Below are 22,829 nucleotides of genomic sequence, written 5' to 3' on the forward strand. Positions count from 1 at the left end.
CTCAAACGTGTGAATGCGCCAATACTTTGGGCGTTGAAAAGTGACGCGCAAAATGACGCAATCTTAAAATCCCGACACCTCCCGGCGTCCATTTCATCTGCTTTAGTTCGACAAATATTTCTATGTGTGCGTAAGGCCTCGTCATGCGCACACACCCGCTGCTCGGCACATCAGGGGAGCTCTTCAACAAATTTTAAATGAGGGCTAACGACGGCTAATTTCGTTGTTCAATCAATCTCCGGAGGGGATCCATTGTAGCCCGCGCGCGTGCACGTACGATGAAAATTGAAACGTAACCACCACAGAAACACTTTAGGCTTGTGTCAAGCATTTGCCGGTCAAAGGTTAAACAAACGGTTTACCGTCGGGCGCTTGCGTCAAGTCGAGTGCCGCGAACGTGAGGCTCGGAGATATCCCGAGGGCTCTTCCCGACTGATAAGCTCCAATGTGTCACCCTGACTCCTTGTTGAGTGAAATTTGCATGAGAGCACTCCTGCTTTTGTGAGTGCCTCTCCAGACACTGTCCTGGAAATTTGCATTTTCATCACCAATAACATTGCCCGCCAAAAAAGCTCTCCAATCAAAAATACACAAACAACAGAGAGAGAGCATTTTTCTCCCCTTTGCCCCCCCCCCCCCCCCACCAGAACAATTGACGAGCAGCTTCTAAAATTTGTATCCATATTTGAAATGGAATTTCTGTCGCACACCTGGTTAGGAGACGCGGGGGTCCTATGCGGCCACCTTTAACTCATTCACTCCCAAAGACGTTTTTAAACGTCTTTTCAGACTTGGTCCAGAATTGATCTGGTACTGAATGAGTTAAGCTAATCATGAAAGTTGCCCATCTCTGGACTCGGCGAACCAGAACGTACACCCGACGCAAACAAAATATGTGATTGTAAGCCTCTGCGTGGGAGGGTCAGACACTTTACGGTTATAAGTAATTACCTCGACGCTGTATATGTTCCCGTTCGCTGATTACGAGATGGATATGTACTGTGGTGTCGGTTTCGCCGGTTATGCTTGCGCAGCCCAAAACGTAATTACCTGTCTCGGGCCGGAGCCTGATTGCAAATCCTTGTCCCTTGATTAGAGGATTCACTGCTTTTCCCTCCCTCTCACATGCTCGCACTCAGAAAGTATTCTTCGGAGCGGGTGTCTGTGTCGCGTCGATACTAAAAGGGAAAAGGAGCCGCGTTCCCGCGTCTTGGAAGCACTCGTCTTCGTCGCCGAAGTAAAACCGCTCAAGTTCCTGGATGCGGGACTTTCACTCGCTCCGCCATATTGCCTTTTTTTTTAAGCTAACTCTGTGTGTGTTTTTTTACAGTCCTTTCTATGACTCGTGCTACTCCTCGCTGTTGTTTACCGAACACCGGCAGACACGCGTACACACGCGGGCGATTGCGCGCAGGACGTAAACCCACACCGCTTCAAACTTTCAATGCAACTCATCTTTAGCGGCACTTACAAAGCCATCTTGCGCTCTTGACTTTTGTTTCATCGCTGACTTTTTCGTTTCAAGGCCAGATCACATCAGCAGCATGTGAAAATTTGCTATTTAGAAAGACCATACTGTACAAAAAAATAAAAAATAAACACATGCTCGGTAGTTTGACACCTCCCACACACTTGAAACACTTTACAACATTTTAAAACACCCTTTTTCAAGTATCACTTATCACCTGTTTGTTCTCACTCAAGAGAACGTGCTTCAAACTATTTGTCACTCCCGGTTGATGTTCACTGTAAAACTGACACCCCCCCCAAAGAAAAACCCAACTCAAATAGTTGAATGAAAAACGGCATTGAATGGCTCCCAGAAAGTAGCAGAGATGCGAAGTTAATCATCAACCTCCGACCAACTGCCCCTTCAGCGCGCTGAAAATGTGACTTGATGGCTTGAAATTCGGCGACGTTGCAGGGGGCGCCTCTCGCGTGGCACCTGGGAAGCATCCCCCCCCCTTCGTGCTGAAACGAGAAGACTTGCATTTTGCTTCAAGCTGCGCTCTTTGACCCCAATTCCAGGCTGTTTAAACGGCCGCCTGAGTCGATCTCCTGTCAGGTGGTCCTCGCAAAGTGGAGCTCATCAGACGACCCGCTTCTTTTGTCAGATTGCCAGACCTCTTTAAAAGTTATGTCGAGGCGCGTCGCCGGGCTTTTTTGGAGCCGTCCATTAGCCTCGTCAGCATAATGCGTCTGTATTTTGTTACGATGCTATTTCTAAAGGCATATTAAAAAAAAAAAATGCTATTGTGTTGGCTCTCGTTAGACTACACGGGGGGGAATGGCGTACGATCAAAGTGACATCACGGCTAATATATATCTTTTGTTTTTGTTGACAGAGGCATTTCCGGCAAAAAATGCGGCACTATCATCGTGAAAGCCGAGGAGCTGAACAATTGCAGGGTGAGGGGACGGACTGATGATTGGTTCCGACGATTGAACGCATAACCTTGCTCGCGAGTCATGCCTTGCCCTTGTCGCGTGTTCGCCAGGAGTCGGTTATGATGCAGTTTTGCGGCAACAAGTTGGACAAGAAGGATTTTTTCGGCAAGTCGGACCCCTTCCTGGTCTTCTACAGGAGCAACGAGGACAGCACGTGCGTTGCTCTTTTCTTCGACTTCGCTTTAGGGGGGCTTTAATCCTCCTCTGCATCCAGAGGAAATTGGCTTCATTGATTTTGTCGTTCCCTCGGGATCCAAAGAGGTCTTTGAAATCAGGTTGGAGGAGGTGATGTTTGCGCACAACATGTGCAACAATTTGAGTGAGGGTGAACGGGGGGGGGCTTGGGTAAGGAAATATGTGTATTTATGTTAGCCGAACTTACATGGCGCCCCGCTAATCTTTTATCCCCGATCTTTCTCTCTGCAGGTTCACCATTTGCCACAAAACAGAAGTGGTGAAGAACACATTGAACCCCGTGTGGCAGGCTTTTAAAATCCCCGTTCGCGCCCTTTGCAACGGGGACTACGACAGGTACGGCAGCATTTTCCCAGCTATAAAATGTACGCTCAACGGAGTGCATGATACGCGGTAGCCTGATGCAGAATATTAACTCATTCACTCCCAAAGACGTTTTTAAACGTCTTTTCAGACTCGCTCCAGAATTGGCTGGTACCGAATGAGTTCATCGCAAATATTTCGACAAATAGGCATGTTAAAAACTGGCCATGTTTTCATTGAATCCACGACTGTGAACAGCTACACGGGGCACTATTTCCATGTTCAGTGCAAGTCTGGCGCGAGGCGCGGTTTGAATCTGCGCAGGAGGCAGACTAAACTACGTTTTGGTAATTTCGCAGCGCCAACGCTAAGACGTCACGTGGTTCCAGCTGAGAATAAAAGTTCAGTTTACTTGCAACCACCTGGACTGGAGTGTTGCTGTCCAAGGTGCTGATATTCATTCTCGGGTTCTGCGAGTTGCAAATGAAAGATGGGGGTGGGTGGGGGGGGGGGGCCTCTCCCATCTTTTTTTTTTTTTGTCTGCCCGACAGTAGTACAGGATCACACAACAGCGATTTCGTACAGTGCGCTTGTGGGCACAATAGGATTCTTTGGGCAGTGGAGTCAAGCTAGGCCTTATCAATGGGTTACTCGGGCAACCAAAAGTGCACAAATGCCCAGTGGGCCCCGCACACTCCCACGCGGTCACTCTTTTGTTGCGTCTGTGGCATGAGATAAGGGCCAACTAAACCTCTTGTATGGCACTTTGTCGCCCATTTAATCCCTAAAATGTAGTTGCGATTTATAGAGAGATTTATTTGGGAATTAGCGCCCCACCTCATTTGTCCTGTTAAAAAGTTGCCAGTAATGAGTACGACTTGGTCCATTGGTATCCATTGTGCTGCTGGTGTCGACCCCACCCCAACCACTCATCCATCTCGAGAGTCGAGTGTCGGCGCGTGCGCCGGCTTATGAGGAGCCTGCTCCTTAACTTTATTACCTCCTTCCCTGTAATGATGCTCATCCGGCCGCCCACGCCGAGCTCCGAGGGCCATTAGCGCCGCTTCGGCTTTCGACTCCTTGCCTTTTATTGAAAGATGAGAGGGATGGGAAAAGCGGGCTTCGGCTCTGGGTGTTTTCAATTAGATGCAATTTGTATCGAGGAAGCCGCGTGGCAGCGCGGTTACAGTAAAAACCAAAAGTCGGGCCTCATTAGATGCACCCCCGTTTTCCCCTTAATAAAGATCCTCACTCCCACGCTAAAGCTTTCTCTTCATCCTTGTTTGTTTCTCTTTCCCCGCCTGGCAGGAGACGACGCTTCTATTTGAAATATTGGGAGATAACCACGATAATGCGGCGTATCCGCCTCGGGCAGACGATCCATCCGACGTACGGTATATCCTCGGAAGCCGCGGCGGCACACGGAAAGCCAATGAATTTTGGTCTGAGGAAGAGCGTATGACGGGAGGCGGGTGCAGCTGTTTGGAGATCGAGATAAGCCGCCGAAGGGATCTGCGGCGACGCCAACCAAAAGAAATGAGCATTTTTCCTATCAAATTGAGTCACGCGATCCACGATCATACGTCTTTCCCATTTTAATGAGGGCTGCCACGCGGCAGACAAATACAGCTTTGTCTTTCGGCGGGCTTTAATGACGCTGCCTTTTTTTTTTTTTTGCAACAAAGCGCCCGCGGCGCCTCGAGCGCCGCAGGAACTGATTTCGTCGGGATAAACGTAAAAGTCTCTTTCGAGAAGAAGAAGAAAAACAAACCCTCATTGTATTCTTTTTTTTTTTTTCTATTTTAACAGAACAATCAAGGTCGAGGTGTACGACTGGGACAGAGACGGCAGGTAAATCTTGCATCGCCGAGGTAATATGCGTGTTTGCCTCTCGGAAGATTACTTAAAAGTTCATCGCGGAGTCAAATGAACATTTAATCACAGATAAGCCTCCGGGGGTTGGGACAGGTGATTACATTTTGGCGAGGTGTCGGCATCCGAGACTTATTGGAGAATTCCTGCCCGCGGTGAGCCGTGGCCGCGCAAATATTTATCCAGCCCTAGTCTGCATTATTGTAGTCCCTGAAAAAAATGAAATAAAATTCTAATTGTGAGAGATGTCATGAAAAAGACAAAGTCGCCAAGTGGGTTGTGTTAAAAAGCGCTGGAAAGCTTTTTACTCCGCTGGGTCGTCCCCAAATTGAAAGCCTCGTGATGAGTCTGGCTGACTGACATTGCTGCATATTAACGAGGAGTTGTTCCTTTTATCATTTCAACTCCTCTCTATTCGGCACCAGCGTTGATCTTTCTTTACAAGGGGAGCGCAGTGACATTTTAGAAGTTTCAATAGAACTGTTTGTGCTTAATCAACCGCGTCGCAGTCAACCCAAAGCTTTATGAAAAAGAAGAAAGGACTTTCTCTTAAAAAAAAACGGTTTCATCCGAACAGTGCAGGATTTCTCACTTATAAATGTAAGATGCGTTTTGTTCGAGTACGTTGCCAGACATCGTATCTCATTCTCGTTGTTGCCCCCCCCCCCCCTGCAGTCATGACTTTATTGGAGAGTTCAGCACCAGCTACAGAGAATTATCCAGAGGGCAGAGCCAATTCAACGTCTACGAGGTGAGCGCATAGCCAGTCACGATTCATGACGTTCCGACAGTTAGCGTGTTAGAATGCAATTTGCGAGGCTTCAATTTGAAAAACAACTCTTTAATTTCTTTTTTTTTTTTTTTTTTTAAATTATGATTGTTGTTATATTTTGATCCCGGCTTTTTCCATCTTGGAATGTGCAGTTTGCACTCATCGCCTCTGTTTGTGTGTTCAAGCCACATTTTCCTCCTCACCTTCAGACTCAATTTGAACACATAAATCCTCAACCCCCCCCCCCCCCCCCCCCCAAGGCCATCTCTCCTCGCAACAACCTCGCCATCATATTTATCAGACAGAACAACCTTGGTTATTGGAAACGAAGCTTTTTTTCTTTTTTTTTCCTGCTTGACACTCGTGTTGAATATAGATTTTACGCAGGTCAGTTGTCCAGGTGCGTTTCAGCTTTGAAGATTTATTGCAACCGTTGACAGAAGTTGCAGTCTCTGTTAAAGAACGAAGAACTCGGTGCCGAAATTCGAACAAATGATTTTTTTTTTGTGTGTGTGTTTTTTTTTCCAGGTGGTAAATCAAAAGAAGAAAGATAAAAAGAAAAAATACCTCAACTCTGGAACGGTAAGCAGCAAGGAAAAAAAACACCCCCCCACTCGACCCCCCCAAACAAATACCTCATCACTTTGTCACTTACTTGGATCCACCCTTTCCCCTTTTCTCTCCAAGGTAACGCTGTTGTCATTCCTCGTGGACATCGAAGTCACCTTCCTGGACTACATTAAGGGAGGGTGGGTGAAATATGAATTTTTTTTTCTCCCCCCCCCCAGACATGCTGGCTATCAAATGGTTGGGGTGGTATCCCTTTAATGAGTGATCTCACGCTGGGCGTCCTTAACCCCGTCTTACGGCGGCCAACGGAGCTCGACAAGTGAGAGCGCCATTGCAAAAAAAGCGGTGTGAGGGAAAAGAATCGAATACAAAGCAAAATAGCCCGAACGATAAAGTTCAAGTCGGCGCACAGAAGTCGCCGCAGCGGCGGTTATGATCCGAGTGGCATTCATTGACAACGGACGGCTTGAAAGTTTGAAGACGGCCCAGTTTTGAGCGGTTGGGTAAGTGATATTCGCAAATATCTGCATGCAACTCGCGGGCGACCTTTAGAGTGTTAGCATTAGCTCACAGTCATTAGTAAAGTTGATCTGTTTTTTTTTTAATTTTTAAAAAATTATATTAATGTTGGTCATGAAGGCGCTACTTGGATATTTCTTCTTTTTTCCCCATTTGGCGTCGCTAAATCCTTCCCCCGGTGATGGTTGTAAATGACCACGAAACCAGAGTTTGCATGGAAGCTAATTCGGCGCGCGTGCTTTTCTGCAACAGGAGCAATTGCCAGGATGAACAGTCTCCAGCATCTCCCGACCCACTTTACACATCCTCGTGGCAAAACCGCGGAAGGGCTTCGACGTCGCAAGTGCCTCTGAAGATTTGAGCAGGAAGGCGCGAGAAAAGTCCCAAGTCCGACCTCAAAAGCTAAAACGCGACAATGGTGCTTTGCTCGCGTGTGATGTAGCCGCGACCAAATACGGGAAGGAGACAGTGACACGACGGCATATATTTCTTTTTGCAATGACAATAAACATTTACATTAAATTGCACACATTGTACATTTTCTGTCCCATTTCACATTCGCATTGCACTCAGGACGACGCTTCAGTCTTGGACGATGCTCGACGGTTTCAATTTTCTACATCCAGGCTTTTCATATCGATTGCTGTTTTTCGAACACGGATGATATCAGCCAAAATCTAAATACCCCAAAAAGCTTTATTGTCAACCCGTTCCTCAACCGCTAAAGGAATGAGCTCCGTCAGCCACCGTAGTGTCCCGTCCGAAACCCCGCCATGCCATCTGCAGTCCGCCAAATCGAATTTCCCCCCCCCCTCAGATGAATATTTTAGTATTCTTGTGAGTAGGACAAGACCGAATGACCCAGCCAAAGTCGAGCAGACGCCGCCGTTTCCCTTTGCGGTGCGGTCTTGCATTGGTGGTTCCACGCCGGCTCACGTGACTCGCCGCACGTGCGCGGCCGAGCGTTGAGGGGCTGCTCTCGTGAGGAGCGAGGAGAATGTCAAGGGAGGAAAGGCAAAATTTCAATGTCTTCGCCCATGTGTCCTTTGGTTTGAAACCTGAAAACACCCTTTCAAGAAAAAAGAAAAAAAGTTGACTCAGTAAAGGTTGGGCACCCCCGTAGGCAACGATGTGTCCCTTTACTTTTGTCCACCTCGTGTACCTTGTACACAGACTTTATTGTTGATTTCCCACAATTGAGCTTCTCAAAAGAAATCAATAAGGTATTGAATCACGTGGCGGGGGGGGGGGGGTGTGCAGAGCGAATGTCACTGAGCAAGTCGCTGTTCATCTTGCGAGCTCGCAGCCCCGCCCTGCACGCTGCACGTGCGCGCTTTTTTTTTTTTTTTTTTTTGCCGCGTGTCCTCTAAAGAGAGAGAAATGCCGTCTCCGCGCAGGTCATTCGCTTGTAAGCCCCGGTCGGTCTTCGCAAGTCCGCGCTCGAAATCAAGCGCCAAGTGGTCTATCGCTGTTTGAGACCCAAATGGAGCGCAACACGGTCCGAGTGGCAGAATGGGGCAGACTCGTTGACACAAACATGCCCCACGCTTGCATACACAAATACTGTGAAATCACTCAAGCCGTTCCCCGAAATCCCCAGTGCGCCGTCTATTTTTAAATTCCCTTCTGTCTCCTTTGGCTCATCCAACGCCTCACTGTGCTCTTCTTCTCCTTTTGATTGGCAGCTCTTTCCAGCGCTTCAACCCAATCAGCTAATTGCTCATTTGGACCTCATTAGGAGCATGATCGGCTTGGCCGCATTAGCATAAACGGCTGATTTGGGGAAGTCTCGATCTGGAGCATCGGCTGACGCCGCCGCGCTCGTTCTTTTCACCGCGCCCGCTTAAGCGTTGGAACCCCCCATGGCCCCCGCACAAAGAAGCATCTATTCACGAGGCCCGGGATGAAAATGGAACAGTTGTTGGCCCTATCTTTCATTTGGAGTCGTGCCTCTGATGGCTGCTCTGTCACTCACGCCGACAGATATTGTCTCCCCTTATTTTGCCTGCGGAATTGAGTATTGAAACCAGAATAGAAGCTGGAGGAAACCGTGCCCCGTATTGAACGCATTGTGAGATGTCATTTGGAAGAGGAGCAGGCATCCAGCGGCGGAACAAAGAATTGTGTGTGCGTGTGTTGGGGGGGGGGGGGGGGGATTGAAATTTGAAAAGCAACTCAGATGCAAGATGTCAGGTCCAATTAGATTTTCCCTGCCTGCTGCTGTCAAACTTGTTAATGCATAGACGACGTCTTCTTCATCCTCCTTCGGCGACTTGGACGCGTTCCAAGCAGCAGCATCTGTTGGCATCTCATCAGGACGCCACCTGAGATGCCTTTTTTTAATAGATTTTTTTTTTTTTACTCTGCGTATTCATGCCGACGCAGGCGCTCCGATTTCGGAGGAAAGTGGACTCCCCTTTGGAAAGCCGTCCTCGTTTCGACAAATTCAACACTTGCGGACATCCTAATGTGACAAACCGAGCCGCAATTAAAGACGACGTTGTTTTACGGCCGAGGCAAACGCTCCTTATTGGAAGCGGGGGTTAAGACGGATGAAAGCGTCCACTTTTGCAGACTGCTGTTGCCTAGCAACGGCTATCGGGCCTGCCCCTCCAGCGGCGCCGCAGGTGTTCATAGCACGCAAAGCCTTTTTTCTTTTCCCGGAGTGAAAAGTTGCGTCTAATTATGACGGACGTTCGTTTCAAAAAAGGACCGCCAGAATCATTTTTCTCCTACTTTTCAAAATATAACTTTTTTTTCTTTTTTTGGGGGGGGGCTGCTTTTCCCTAGACTGCAAATCAAAATTCCCATTTTTTTCCTCCTCAACTGTTTTAAAGAATATATCTGATGCCTTTTTTTTTTCTTGGTAGATATATTTTGTTTTTCATGATTCGGAACCGCTCCGCATGATACATGTGTCGGAATTGCATTTTTTGTATCGTACGTACGGTTTGTTAAAAAGATTGATTAAGTCGGTAAATCCCCAGTGAAGGCTTAAGTACCAAATGTACTGCCAGCCACTAAAATGGTCACCTAAGAGAAGAGTATTCCCCTGACTCGATTTCCTCCCTATCGCCGTCCATCTCTGACTCCCCCCCCCCCCCCCCCCCCGGACCAATGAGTGTCCCGTCACGACGACGGATGGCTTGTAGAGCCTCCGCTTCTTCTGGCCCGCCGAGGTGACAAATAGGATGATGCTGCCGGCTGCTCCCAACCGCGAGATGACACGCGCAGCGTGTTGGAGTGGCAGTGAACGGAGAACCGGGGCGGGGGTTGAGGCTCGGTGTGAAAAAGCGCTGACAGGCTGACCACATCCGCTCGCTGCAGGTTAACAAGTTCAGACAATATGGGCACTCGTATCCAAGCCGTTTGGGGTCCCAGGTTTTGCTATTAACGGCCAAATCCGCAGGAAGGATACCTGTTTTGTGTTCTCGGCCTAATGGCATCGGCAGATCGAGGGTTTTTGTTTGCAGGGATGAGGAAAGGGGGGTGGGGGGGGGGGGTTGAGACTGTTACTGATTAATGAATCCTCTCCCTGCCTTTCTTTCTCTACCAAGGACGCAGATTAACTTCACCGTGGCCATTGACTTCACAGCTTCCAACGGTGAGTCTTTTGGTAAACACGCATTCGGAGGACCCGCATGAGGACTGTGAGGGAGCGCTCGATCGATTGTTGCCGAGCGGGCGTGACCCCGTGTGCCCTCGAGTTTCAAAGGTGGAATTTTTCAAGTGTTGAATTAAAAAAAAGAAACTCAAATGGGTTCACTCCACACAGAGAGAAATATTTTTTTTTGCATTTTGCAGACCCCCGATCGTCATATCTTACAGCAAATGAAAAAACCAAAATTCACCATCTGAAGAAATTCAAATATTGCATAAATCAAAAATTATTTGACTTAAAATTGTTCGTCTTATAATATTTGAGAATTGACGAGTTTAATGATTCTGGTTAAAAATGTTTATGACAATGACAAATCTCGTTGTTTCTCATCAACCAGGTAACCCCGCCCAGCCCACCTCACTCCACTACATGAGCCCCTACCAGCTCAACGCCTACGCCATGGCCCTCAAGGCGGTCGGCGAGATCATTCAGGACTACGACAGCGACAAGATGTTCCCCGCGCTGGGCTTTGGTGCCAAGCTGCCGCCTGATGGGCGGATCTCCCACGAGTTTGCTTTGGTGAGAGCAATTAGAACTACCATGTCATTGGGGGGGCTGGGGGGGGGGGGAACACCATTTAACTCATTCACTCCCAAAGACGTTTTTAAACGTCTTTTCAGACTTGGTCTAGAATTGGCTGGTACTGAATGAGTTAATGTTTTTTTTTCTTTTTCTTTTTTTTTAATGTCTGCTCTCTCCTACGTAGAACGGGAACCCTCAGAACCCGTATTGTGCGGGAATAGATGGCGTGATGGAAGCCTACTACCAGAGCCTGAAGTCAGTGCAACTGTACGGACCCACCAACTTTTCCCCCGTGGTGAACCATGTAGCCAGGTACTGCACTCAAGTGCCCTTGTAGACTCCACATCAAGGCAAAAGGCACGCCGAGTACTTTTTCCTCATAATGCGCTGTCAGGTGGTCCGTAATAAGCTCTTTGCAGGAAATATTTCTAGGTAGGTAAGTGTGAAATGGAGAAAAAAAACAAAAAAAAACCCCTCACACACATAGAGGGAACCTTTTTGATGGCACATTTTGTTTTTTTGCTGCAGGGAACCTTGATGAGAAAAGCAAATCATTAGTGTTCTGTTTATTCTGCAGTCTGAAGTTATGGAAATGGAATGCACTCGCAGTAAATGTCAATTACATCCGCGCGTTAATTGTACCCAATGGCTTCGCACGTCACTGTTGTGGGCGCTAATTCAGTTCGGCTTAGTTAGTTCCAAGATGATGATTTATTCCTTGCAAAATGTATCGATGTCTTCATTTATCTATGGCAACCATTTAGAATGACAGACGGAACAATTAAATGCGCTTCCACGAGCTGGGAGAAGGCACAATAAACGGTACCTCACAAACGACACTAGGGTGATGTTCAAATAATCGTTCCCTATTGAAATGAATTGAAATGAGAGTAATCGGTTCCAGCTCTCTGAAAAATAGACCATATTTTTCCATGACGTGTAAAATAACGCTGCATTGTGTACAAACCATAATGGGGCATAATCTGAAGTGCTTCCGAGGTGGCTTAAATCATCACTGCGTGTGCAAGCAACCGCCTTGAGTCAAAAGGTCGTACGAACGCGAAAGTAAGCGGGAAGCCTTTATTGAGCCGTGGAATCGACTCGGAGGTCGTTGCAGTAAAAAAAGACATCTGTTTAAGAGCATATGAATGTCTCGTTCCTATTTTTAGGATAGAAATGAAAAAGGGCGACATTTATGTTCTCTGTTCACTGTTCTGTGTTTTTCTTTCGACGCAGGTATGCGGCATCTGTGAAGGATGGGTCGCAGTACTTTGTTCTTCTCATCATCACGGACGGCGTCATCTCAGACATGGCCCAGACCAAGGAGTCTATCGTGAATGTAAGAACCTGTCTTACTTATACTATAGCAAGAGCTGGGCCCTGGGAAGATTTTTACTTTTTTTTTTCCCTCCACAAAAACGGCGCTTGCATGGAGATTGCGCAACGTGGATGTAAATGAGCGGCACTTCGCACACCGCGGTCTTCTCGCCATCTCGCGGGTGGGGTGTCTGCGTCTGTATTTTTCGACTTGCTCTCTCCGGCGATGACTCCTCTGAATATATTTACATTTCATATACCGTTGCTTTTCCATATGAATCATATTAGTCGCCCTCGAAGCGCTGTTCTTCGCCGCGCAAACACATTAATGATGCAACAAGAGAGGGTTTGACTGATATTTTGTTATGTTTGCAGCGCCCGCTCCTGCATTTTGACCGCCTGTTATTCCCCCTACGTCCATCCCCTCCATCACTGTCAAGTCAAAGTAAATTCCGGAGGGAAGCTAGCATGTTTGTCGAATATAGTGGTTGAGGGGGAGGGGATATAATCTTTAAAAAAATATATATAATAATAATAATAAAGCCCTTCTCCGCGGAGAAAGCATGGCCGAGTGCGGAGGGCAGCTAGCCTGATGTGTGACCTTTACAGAGGAGCTTCAAAACATAAGATCATCTACCGCGCGGTAGCCTGAGGTCAACGCGTCGCGCCGCACACTTCGCTGGCCGTTTGGTGGCTGTCTGCTGAGCTCGGGGTGCATTATTAGTAACGTCGTTCCCGAAGATGTCCCAACGCACGCGTTCACACGTCGCCGGCTCACACGTACTTTTGGAATTTAGACTTGTTTTTCTCTCCACGTGTCGACCAGGCTTCCTGCCTGCCCATGTCCATCATCATCGTGGGGGTTGGACCTGCCGAATTTGACGGTATGAAAAGCATTTGAAATGGTTGATTGACAAGGCCGTGAGGATTTCATTGTCCCCCCCCCCCCCTCTTCACTTTCTTGTCATCAGCCATGATTGAATTAGATGGTGACGAGGTCCGAATTTCATCCCGAGGAAGATATGCAGAGAGAGATATTGTCCAGGTATGTAGTCCGAATCCTCAAGAATGACAACAGAAAAAAATTCACGACGGCGGGGTGTGCCAATGTTGCACACAGCAGCCAGATGTTAACGCCACACCTGTTGGGCAGAATTCTGCGATATTGTCATAGTGAATCCTTAAAAGATTGCAAATTAAGGTGCTAAGTAGGATGATTGCAGCCACTTATTTTCACTCTTGAATACTCACTGACATCGATACCAAGTAACCGATACCATGAGTGTGTTTGATCCGTAAAATTTCTATGAAATGAATTTTCTTCTCCTTCCCTAGTTTGTCCCATTCCGAGACTACATCGACCGGACGGGGAATCACATCCTGAGCATGGCCCGCCTCGCCAAAGACGTCTTGGCCGAGATTCCCGACCAGTTCCTCTCCTACATGAGGACCCGCGGGATCAAGCCGGCGCCCGCCCCGCCTCCCTACACGCCTCCGGGACAGCCCCTCCAAACACAAATATGAAGACAAGCAAAGCTTTTTTTTTTTTTTGAATTTTCCAGAGTCCATTTTTGAAGCCGCTCTCCATGCTCGTGTGACGTGGATCCCTGTGCTCGTTCTTGGTGTTCTGGAACAGCTGCATGCAGAGCCAGGAGAGCGGACTGGGCTGAAGAAGCCCAATCTGTTTACTTCCACTGTCGAGCATTCCTATCACTGCCTGGAATCTTTTATCCTGGAAAAAAAAAAGCTGGATGTTGACAAGAAAAGAAGCAGCAGCAGGTTTCTTTTGAATTTAAAAGAAAAAAAAAAGGAATGACCCCAGACCCCTCCAAAAAAACAAAAAAAACACTAATTTCAGCTGTAAATAACTAACCTCTTTGTCTCTTTTGGCCGGCAAACTAACCCACTGTTTACAGTAAGAATTTTTACTGTTCATACTTTTATATTTTTCAATATCAAGCTTGTGATACTCTCTCTCTCTCTCTCTCTTTCCTGACATGTGCGTCAGGTAGCAGCAGTGCAGGTCCTGGTAGCCCTTCTGTACCGTACTGTGCTGTACTGTACTCTACTGTACCCCTGGTGTTTATGAACCCCTTTTGCATGAGTGTAGCCCAGACCACGCGCATGCATATAGCGGCCCTGCACTACCTCTTCCAACCATGCGTCTGTCTCGAGGTGGGTTGAGTGTGAGCGAACGTGTGCGTGCTGCGATGCAGAGGCGTCCCCGTCGCCTCTCTGTCTGCGTCGGTCTTCCTTGGAAAGTCTCCCCGCTCTCTGTTGCGTTTCTGTCCATTTGTGACACGTACCGTCGTGTTTAGTTTGCCTTTTTAAAGCCCATTCACTGCCAGCCCAGTAAAAATGAATCTTTGACGTCTGTGACCGTCAATGGCAGGGAATGAGTTCAAGACGACGATACCTCTTTAGTTAAGGCCACAGTTGACCTATTGGATTTGTTATGAGGAATATGTACTAATAATTAAGTAAAATATATGACCGGGTCTACCCCCTAAATGCCATAAGAATTTTACAAAGTTGCCTATTTCGAAGTTTAAAAAAAAAGTTGTAATGGTGCAATTACAAATTCAGATTCTTAATCGAAATTGTCATGCGAATAACATGTTATTCTTTTCTGAGAAAAAAAAGACAATATTTACAAAAACGAGAACATAGTGTGTATCTTCTCTCTGTTTTTTTCTGTTTGTTTTTCTGCCTTTCAAAAGTAACTCTGTGCGGCTTGTTAACCAATGGAAAACATTTTTAAAGAAAATCTTTGTGTGGAATTTTTGCTTTTATTTGTATCCATTACTTTCTTAATGAATGGAAACATAGTTGCTCTCTGTCTCTTCTCGGCCTTGGCAGTGATGCCCACATGCTCGGGGGTTTGTACGTACGTACACATATATATATGTGTGTGTGTGTGTGTGTGTGTGTTGTTGTGTCGTCTGAACATCACTTCAAATGTTCAACAAAGACAGCAGCTGCTCTCCAACAAACTTTGTTTGAGCACAAAGAGCCCAGTGGTCAAAAACGCAAAGAAAATACACATTTTGTCTATTGTCCCCCCCCCCCCCCCCCCCAACAAAGAAAAACATTTTTTCTTTTCCCTTGAATGTGAAGCGATTGAGCAGCGTATGAACTATGTGAAATATCGATTGTCATGATGTGACCAAAACAAAAAACGTATTTAAACTGACAAAGAATGCAACATTTTTAGCTGGCATTCTCCACTTCTGCGAAGGAATCCGTCATTGTATGACGTTACTGTTATCCCGTTGGCAATCTGAAGTACCTCATGTATTTCCATTTAAAATGATATCGACGTGTGCGTGCGCGCGCGACCAAGATGACATATCTCTCGAAGCATCGCACATCGCTCCTTATTGTTTCATATCTATGATGAAATTGTAGCAAACGGTGGTGAACCTCTGCCAAATTTCGACCTGCTTTCTTCTCCTGTAGCAGTGCCAAACATGGCTGACACACAGTCGAGGCCTGCGTGTGTGTCCGTGTGGATATTGCGTGCGTGGATTTGGTCCCCCGACCGCGTTGCAGGTATAGCTGGACACATCATTAGGACGGCAGGTCAGAATAAGGGTGCTCATTAACGGCGCTCGGCAACGCTCTTGTTTTGATCCGCTGCCACGGCGGTGGTTCGGGGTGGACTTTATTTTTACTGTCACGGGGTGGGAAGGCCACAGAGTGTTTTTTTTTTTTTACCTGCATGCTCGTATGTCGACGCCGTGCTCGGTCAGTACAAGCAGACTGTGGTCAGGGCGAAGGGGAAGGGGGGTGCGTTTATCTGTATTTATTTTTTGTTTTGGTTAGAACAGCACTCGCCAAAGCGAATTGGAAGCAGGAAACGGATGAACGGAAATTGCCAAACAATAAGCTACGAAATCCAATTCAATAGCTTTTCTGTTGTTCTTATAGAAAACCGCTCATCCTTCCGCAACCCGCCATCGTTGGCGTACTTTTGACATGAATGTAATAGTATATCGAGACAAAAGTTGACACAAATCCGCAGCGCGGTTCAAGAAATGCGAAACAAATTCACGCAGTCCTTTTTCAAAACAAATGAACATAAACGGCAAAGCCTGTTCGTGTCCTTTATGAATCCATACGAGCGCAACTTCTGTGTTTGTGTGCGGGTGTGTGTTGCCTTTCGACCGGTGTTTGACGAGACGACGTGAGGCGTCAACACACAAAAAGACTTTTGTTTACTGAAAAGCTATCCAAATACACGATCGTGTGCTCGTCGTATCTTTGAAACAAATGTGCACTATGTTTGCATGTACGATTTTACAAAGGATGCGCCCGTTCCTTCGGGTTCACTACAACGGTGTCTTTGGAAGTACAGTATATGATATGAAAAGTAATTGTACAAACATGGCCTTAACTGATTTTATTTTTCTGGAAATTGTGCGATGCCTTCTCTGGAGAAATGATTTTGTGTCTGTGGACTATTGCGTTCTGATGTGATTTCTTTGGACTTACTTTTTTTTATTATCGGAGGGGTGGATGTCTTTTATTATTATTATTTTTATTTTTTTTCTTTAACAGTGATTCATAATCAGAGAAAGCATGGCTGAACACTGATTGTCTTATTACATATGATAGATGACTATTTCTGTATTGAACTATGGATTTTTAAATAAATATTCATATGAAAATCTGTGACTGAGGTCGATGCCTGCTTCAAGACTCAAATTTGAGGGAAGGCGAATGCACCCCCCCCCCCCGTGAGACCAAAAGTACCAAAATACACTGCGTTTCTCCGTCGGAGGTGGATTGGGATCACAATAACTCAGCGGGTACTTCTGAGATGAGTGAGATACTGATTAGCTTACCATAGCACAAAATTGCAAACTTAAATAGGGGATTTCAGCAGTTATGTTCCTGTTACATTTAATACATCGCTAACATGTTTTTTTTTTTTTTTTTTTTACATCTAGGTAACACTAGAGTTGTTGGAGAAGCACCAGATGGCATGCAGGTGGCGCTAGTTGCCTACGGCGTCCAAAGAAGAAGCAACACTTAAATTGAAGTCCACGCATGCTAGAGACCAAGATCTTAACCTTCCGTGTTGGGTCATATCCCATCTATTTTCTAATCCGCTTTATCCTCACGGGGTCGCTGGAGCCGATCCCAGCTGACCTCGGGCGGAAGGCAGACTACACCCTGAACTGGTCGCCGGTCCTTCGCCGGACAAACGACTATTCGTACCCACATTCTCACCGTCACTCCATGGGAACCGATCCCACTGCTAGTTTAGCGCGATAGTGACACTCTGTATCACGGCGCGTTATCATTACGCTGGTATCACATTGAAGCCAACATTGCGCCATGCACGATCGTGACATACTCATCAAAAAAAAAAAATGTGTGTAACACACAAACGTGTATTTACACCAAACTCGAGTGCCTCAGGTTGCCATAAATAGCTCCATTTTCCCAGCATCCCTTGAGGCCAGGGGAGGAGATGGCTGGATTGATGGAGGAGCGTGGGGGGGGGGGGGGGGGGGACGCGCAGCGCAGGGAAAGGTGCTAATAACGCTGTCAATCAAAAATCTGACGCAAAAAAAAAAAAGGGGGCGGGGGAATGTTTTTTCAGGCGCGACAAGCACAAAGACCACGGAGGAATAGGACTGCTCATTAAGTGCAAACGAAAAGAAGCCCGAGATTTCTGAAAATGAACACATTACTGTCCAAAGACTGATGCCTTGGCTCCTTAATTGTTTAAACTCTCGACTAGAATGATTATTATGGTGATTAGTGTAGACAAAAGGTCATGTCACGACTTTTTAAAAAAAAATATTTTAAGATGTGATGTCTTGACTGAGTCTAATGAACACTGCACTCTGTCTGTCAAGCAGGGGCGCAATTATGTACGCTTTGTCACTTCCTGACATGGCCTGTCGCCTAGCAACGCGCCGCCAAGATGCTGCTAAAGTTGGGAGTTCGTTTGAATATATGCCCAGGAATTTGAACAAAAATGAGACAAAGGAAAACCCTGCTAGATTTTTAATTTTAAGAATCACGACTGTAGGGTTTTTTTGTGTATTATTCCACACCCTTTTCCAAGGTTTTTTTTTCCCCGACAGGCGGTGTGACTGAAATGGCTGTAGGCAGATTTTATAATTACTGTGCCATTAAGGAAAAAAAAACATTTAGCTTCTCCACCCGCTGTACTCCCACGCTTCTTTCATAAATAGAACAGTTTCTTGTATGCTGCAATTGTTTTCTTATCACGGCTGGAAGATGACACGTAAGTGGTGTGTTGGGGGACCTACATGAGCTACTATAGAATGTCCTTAAATAGTTCCCTGCGTGCTTTATTAGTGAATGTGTTAAAGGAAGCAATGTTCCTACATGTACTGTACGTGTCATGTCGTTTTCGACACCGCTTATCCTGTCCAGGGTCGCATGGGGGTGCTGGAGCCGACCCCAGCTGACGTCCGGACGACCATCCACACCGTCGCTGAGCGGCAACCCACACGGAAGTCAGGCAAGTGTACTACGACACTATCAGTGAGGAATATATCATATAATTTTATTTGTATAGGGCATTTCACACCAGCTGCAATAGATCGCTTTACATATGACATAAAAGAATATTACCACAACAAAGGAAAGTCAACACATTTTCCATTGACCGTTGTCTGCACCACAGCACCGCCTTGTGGCTTATTCTGGTACTCATTTACAGGAAAAGAGTTAGTGTTTTATTTACGAAATACTACTATAGATGAAATGTAATCAAACATAAGAGCTTAGTAAAAAAACTGTTGTAAAATGTATTTTATTCGTTTTTATTTATTCATGACAACAATCATAAGGAAGCATTTAGTTGGACAGATAAAATGTCGGTAGAAAGAGTTTGAAGATCAAAAACCTTTAACACTGAATTTGCACAAAATTTATTGACATACTGGGAAACAAATTCAAAAACCAACACTAGGGTGAAAAAAAAAAAAGGTCTGACTTTACAGTACAAATTTTGTAGAAAAAAAAATCTCACCACAGTCTGCTTGTACTGCCCTCCTTACATACAATGCAGTATGGCATTTAAGATTACAGAATTACCTTTTGATCTTCCTCACAATCTCCTGGTATTCCCCCGAATTCACCACATGAACCTCTGTGCAGCGGCGCTGTCCGGCCATTGGAACGTCTTGGTGACGAAGACGTAAATGGTGACGGCGTTGACGGCCGTGTACAGCGCAAACTCCAGCGCCAGTCTGGGCAGGGACGGCAACGGCATGTGCAAGCGGTACATCAGGTACGGGACGATGAAGTAGCGGAACTCCAGGAGCTTCTGCGGGACGGTGGCGGCCACGAGACACGCCAGGAACGCCAAGCTCCAGAAGACCGAGCGCGACTTGAGCGAGTCCAGGAAGTGCCATCCGGCGAAAATGTACCCGGGGATCAGGAGGAAGCGCAGCACCTCATGCCTTTGGAAGAACCTCTTCCACACGTAGAAGGTGAAGTGGCGGTTGTCCGCCAACAAATATTTGTGGACGGCGGTGAACTTCCACACCAGGAGAACGGAGGCGACTGTGGCCACGAGGAAGAGGACGGGCTGCTTCTTCATGGCCTGCAAGAAGCGCCGCACGCGGTGGTGACACAGCGAGACGGGCAGCGAGAAGAAGAGGGAGAAGGAGAGGAAGTAGAAGAGCTGCGGGAAGTTGAGGCAGGCTTCGTGGTTGGCGCGGTCGCCCACCACCACGCCGCCGTTCAGCCACACGAAGGCCAGGAATCCGGCGGCCACCAAAGCGTAGGGCCACGCCACCAGCAGCACCGCTTTCACGTGTCCAACGGAAGTGAAAAAGTTCACACTGAAAAGCACAACTCGTTTGGCGCCGCTTCGGGAAAGCGGGACCTGAAACGCCGCTGACCTGTCGTCCGACTTTTTGGAATGCGCCGCCTTCCAAGCGTTGTCCATGTGGCCGGCCACGATGGTGCCGGCGCAGAAGGCCACCCACACGATGTTGGTCTGCCGGAAGAAGACGGCGCAGGTGGCGAGCAGCGCCGAGGCCTTGTGGCAGCTGTGCAGCGTCATGAGGTACGTGAAGAGGATGAAGAAAGTGGAGCCGGCGTCCGTGTAGTAGAGGAAGTTGAAAAAGTAGAGCACGGGAAAGGTGGAGAGCGACAGCGCCGAGAGGATGCGCCGAGCGGCCGTTCGTGTCTGGAAGACAACAGACAAATGTTAGGATTCCAAAAGTCCTGAACGCAGTCTGACTTGGGCCAAGTCATGTGACTCGAGGCTCACTTTCTCTTTCGGGTGCAGCCTGCAAATGAGCCGGTAGAGCAGGTAGAGGTTGCCGCAGTTGAATAGGAGGTTGATGAAGCGCAGCATGGCCGTGGAACACACCACCTCGCCGTTCATGTCGGCCAATCGCACCACGGGCTTGATGATGCCCACGGAGACCAGGTAGAGGCCCGGGAGGGTGGTGATCATCGGGTCCCACTGCGCAAAACAAATATATATACAGTTGGGATTTAGATTTTCAAGGGAAGCTAAAATGGGGAACTTGTCATGAGATTTTATCGCTGGTTATTGTTAGTAACTTAGACGTAACATGAGAAATAAGTCCATAATTCTGTAGGTGTATGTTATACAATTATAATAGATAATTACGTTCGCATTTGTGTTTTTTTTTTTTGCAGTCTGAAATAGGAATGTCAAGGTCATTTATAAACACAAAAAAATAATTGCATTATTAGAAATGTACAGTGTACAAATGTTGAGTTTTTGTGCCTGAGACTGCGAACTCAAATGATGCAATGACGACAAGTGGACACTTTGGTAATGATTAAAATTTGAATATTTTTTTTCATCGAATTAAGGGGACTAAATTCAGACCGTCTAATTGTCTCCGGATTAGCGCCATCGGCTAATCCGCTAGTTACTACACCGTTGAAGAGGATTTATTTACCTGGTTGAATTTCCCCTCGCAGTATTTTTGAGCTTGGGGCACATGGAAAATCTCGTCCATGTAGGGCTCTCGTTGCTCACGGGTGACTTTGGAGAAGAGCAGGCATGACACCAGAAAGTTGGTGCTGCACAGCGCGGTGAAGATGTAGCCTTCAAATTTATCCATTTTCTGCAACGCGATTTAAAATGGATGTTCTACTGGAAACTAACTGTTAAAGCCGCTAACCTGTTGTGCAACCTGCATTACTAAAACATGCGCAATTGGTAAGCACGTAAAAATAATCGATGGGTAGCCTATTGTTTAGGTTGCAGATGCAATACGGAAGCGATATTATTGTTGAAAGCGAGAGGTCCTCTATGAAAATAAGCTCGATGTGGCAACATGTACAAGTTCATTCATAGACGTTTGTTGCACTCGCCGTCAGTTTAATAAAGACAAATAACCAAGCACGATAAAATATACGGACTTTAAAGTAATATATTAGATTTGTGTATAAAATAACATTTCTACATTAAGAACCAAAAAACATTTGTATAGTAGCTCTTCCGAAGTTCGTCCTTCTGGTGTTGCAGTGTTTTTGGTCCCCCGCTCACAGCTTTCTCTCATGTGCGACGTCGTTTTTTCTCCTGTCATGTTCCCATTAATGGTTTAAAAATGCATTTATCTCAGACGTTGGAACTTTTTCCCGACCTCACGGTGACGCAAATTCTTTTTCAAGAGGTCCGAAATGCCGCCGAGCTACGGCAAAACGCTGTAGAGGGGAAAATAAAAGGTGCCCTGATCAAGGCTAATATGGTGAGTTTCGAGTTTGGGGAATTTGGGGGAAATGTGTGTGTCATTAAGTCTTAAAATTGAAATTCCTCTTTTGTTTTAGCTGGTGAGTCCTTTCCAGGTGTTGGTGGCCGCAAATAAAGCGCTGCACTTACAGAAACAGAATCAAATGAAGACAAGAGGCTTATTTTCAGAGATCATCTTCAACCTGTCACCTACTAATAAAGTAATTTAAGTTTGCCTCTCTAAATGTGTGTGTGGGGGTGGGGGGGGGGCGTGCAAATTTTGACCCGAGCAAATACTTCCATGACAGATCTCAGAAGCCTTCAAAAGATTTGGGATCTCGGATGGTGACAATTCAGTCCTGGTGGTCTTGGTCCACAACAAAGAAGAATCCCACCTCATTAGCGAAATTTTGACCAAAGTGGATGGAGTCCAGATTCCAGTGGATGACCTTTCGTCCATATCAGACCTTGAAAAGATTAAAAAGGTGCTGACCAATAAGAAAACCTTTAATGGACACATTTGTTACAATTGATTTAACCCATACTGTATTATCTTTCCATTTCGCTTGTCTTTCAGCTGTACAAGGTCGGTCCTCGGGAGGAAAAGTGTGGCACTCTTTTGGATGCAGTCGTATGCAGAATGGCCACTAAGGATGTAATGTAGCTCTAATCAGTCCCCAGTCTTTCCATTTAATTTCCTTAAAATAGGATGTGGCTAATGGGTTTCCTCTTGTCCTGAATACACTTTCTTTCTTGTCTCAATGCAAACAAAAATGCCAGTGACAGATTTAAGTTGCTTTATTGGTTCTAAAAAGTGTGCTTGAAGAAAGACATAATAAATTACAAAAACGTCAGTGATTTTTCTTCTTCTATTATGGAGTGAATTTCACATCTGTCAATCTGGGAAGTGTGCAAGCTCGTCCTTGCCGATGTTCCCC

At 46.4% G+C, this 22,829-nt stretch overlaps 3 protein-coding genes across 3 annotated transcripts in view; 2 read left to right on the forward strand and 1 right to left on the reverse strand.

The window, feature by feature from the left end:
- Positions 1 to 16,853, forward strand: part of LOC147186238 (copine-8) — a 32,757-nt gene extending 15,904 nt beyond the window's left edge. The window contains exons 7-20 of the mRNA XM_086102971.1: positions 2,346 to 2,409; positions 2,499 to 2,602; positions 2,875 to 2,979; positions 4,756 to 4,797; positions 5,494 to 5,569; positions 6,119 to 6,172; positions 6,278 to 6,339; positions 10,237 to 10,283; positions 10,678 to 10,859; positions 11,047 to 11,174; positions 12,099 to 12,201; positions 13,006 to 13,063; positions 13,151 to 13,224; positions 13,515 to 16,853. Of these exons, the coding sequence (XP_085959097.1) occupies positions 2,346 to 2,409; positions 2,499 to 2,602; positions 2,875 to 2,979; positions 4,756 to 4,797; positions 5,494 to 5,569; positions 6,119 to 6,172; positions 6,278 to 6,339; positions 10,237 to 10,283; positions 10,678 to 10,859; positions 11,047 to 11,174; positions 12,099 to 12,201; positions 13,006 to 13,063; positions 13,151 to 13,224; positions 13,515 to 13,703 (1,288 nt within the window). The 3' untranslated portion in view covers positions 13,704 to 16,853. The remainder of the gene's footprint in view (positions 1 to 2,345; positions 2,410 to 2,498; positions 2,603 to 2,874; positions 2,980 to 4,755; positions 4,798 to 5,493; positions 5,570 to 6,118; positions 6,173 to 6,277; positions 6,340 to 10,236; positions 10,284 to 10,677; positions 10,860 to 11,046; positions 11,175 to 12,098; positions 12,202 to 13,005; positions 13,064 to 13,150; positions 13,225 to 13,514) is intronic.
- Positions 16,854 to 18,702: 1,849 nt separating this feature from the next.
- Positions 18,703 to 21,462, reverse strand: alg10 (ALG10 alpha-1,2-mannosyltransferase). Its single transcript, XM_086103530.1, has 3 exons — positions 21,116 to 21,462; positions 20,449 to 20,646; positions 18,703 to 20,364 (listed from the first exon to the last, which is right to left on the reverse strand). The coding sequence occupies exons 1-3, from the start codon at positions 21,278 to 21,280 to the stop codon at positions 19,303 to 19,305; spliced, it is 1,425 nt and encodes a 474-aa protein (XP_085959656.1). The 5' UTR covers positions 21,281 to 21,462; the 3' UTR covers positions 18,703 to 19,302.
- Positions 21,463 to 21,666: 204 nt separating this feature from the next.
- On the forward strand, positions 21,667 to 22,745 carry tprkb (Tp53rk binding protein). Its single transcript, XM_086103531.1, has 4 exons — positions 21,667 to 21,910; positions 21,990 to 22,112; positions 22,200 to 22,376; positions 22,469 to 22,745. The coding sequence occupies exons 1-4, from the start codon at positions 21,770 to 21,772 to the stop codon at positions 22,553 to 22,555; spliced, it is 528 nt and encodes a 175-aa protein (XP_085959657.1). The 5' UTR covers positions 21,667 to 21,769; the 3' UTR covers positions 22,556 to 22,745.
- The last annotated feature ends 84 nt before the right edge of the window (positions 22,746 to 22,829 follow it).

Source organism: Hippocampus guttulatus, chromosome 22, assembly GCF_054856545.1.
Source record: "Hippocampus guttulatus isolate MCC_2025c chromosome 22, RoL_Hgut_1.0, whole genome shotgun sequence".
NCBI classification, from domain to species: Eukaryota; Metazoa; Chordata; class Actinopteri; order Syngnathiformes; family Syngnathidae; genus Hippocampus; species Hippocampus guttulatus.

Bases quoted from the DNA above. Each gene is read 5' to 3' on its own strand.
- alg10 (XM_086103530.1), bottom strand. From the start codon at position 21,280: ATGGATAAATTTGAAGGCTACATCTTCACCGCGCTGTGCAGCACCAAC. The intron at 20,647-21,115 runs GTAAATAAATCC...TGTTTTGCGCAG, and splicing joins GCGAGGGGAAATTCAACCAG to TGGGACCCGATGATCACCAC. The intron at 20,365-20,448 runs GTGAGCCTCGAG...GTTGTCTTCCAG, and splicing joins GGCTGCACCCGAAAGAGAAA to ACACGAACGGCCGCTCGGCG.
- tprkb (XM_086103531.1), top strand. From the start codon at position 21,770: ATGCATTTATCTCAGACGTTGGAACTTTTTCCCGACCTCACGGTGACG. The intron at 22,113-22,199 runs GTAATTTAAGTT...CTTCCATGACAG, and splicing joins ACCTGTCACCTACTAATAAA to ATCTCAGAAGCCTTCAAAAG. The intron at 22,377-22,468 runs GTGCTGACCAAT...CTTGTCTTTCAG, and splicing joins ACCTTGAAAAGATTAAAAAG to CTGTACAAGGTCGGTCCTCG.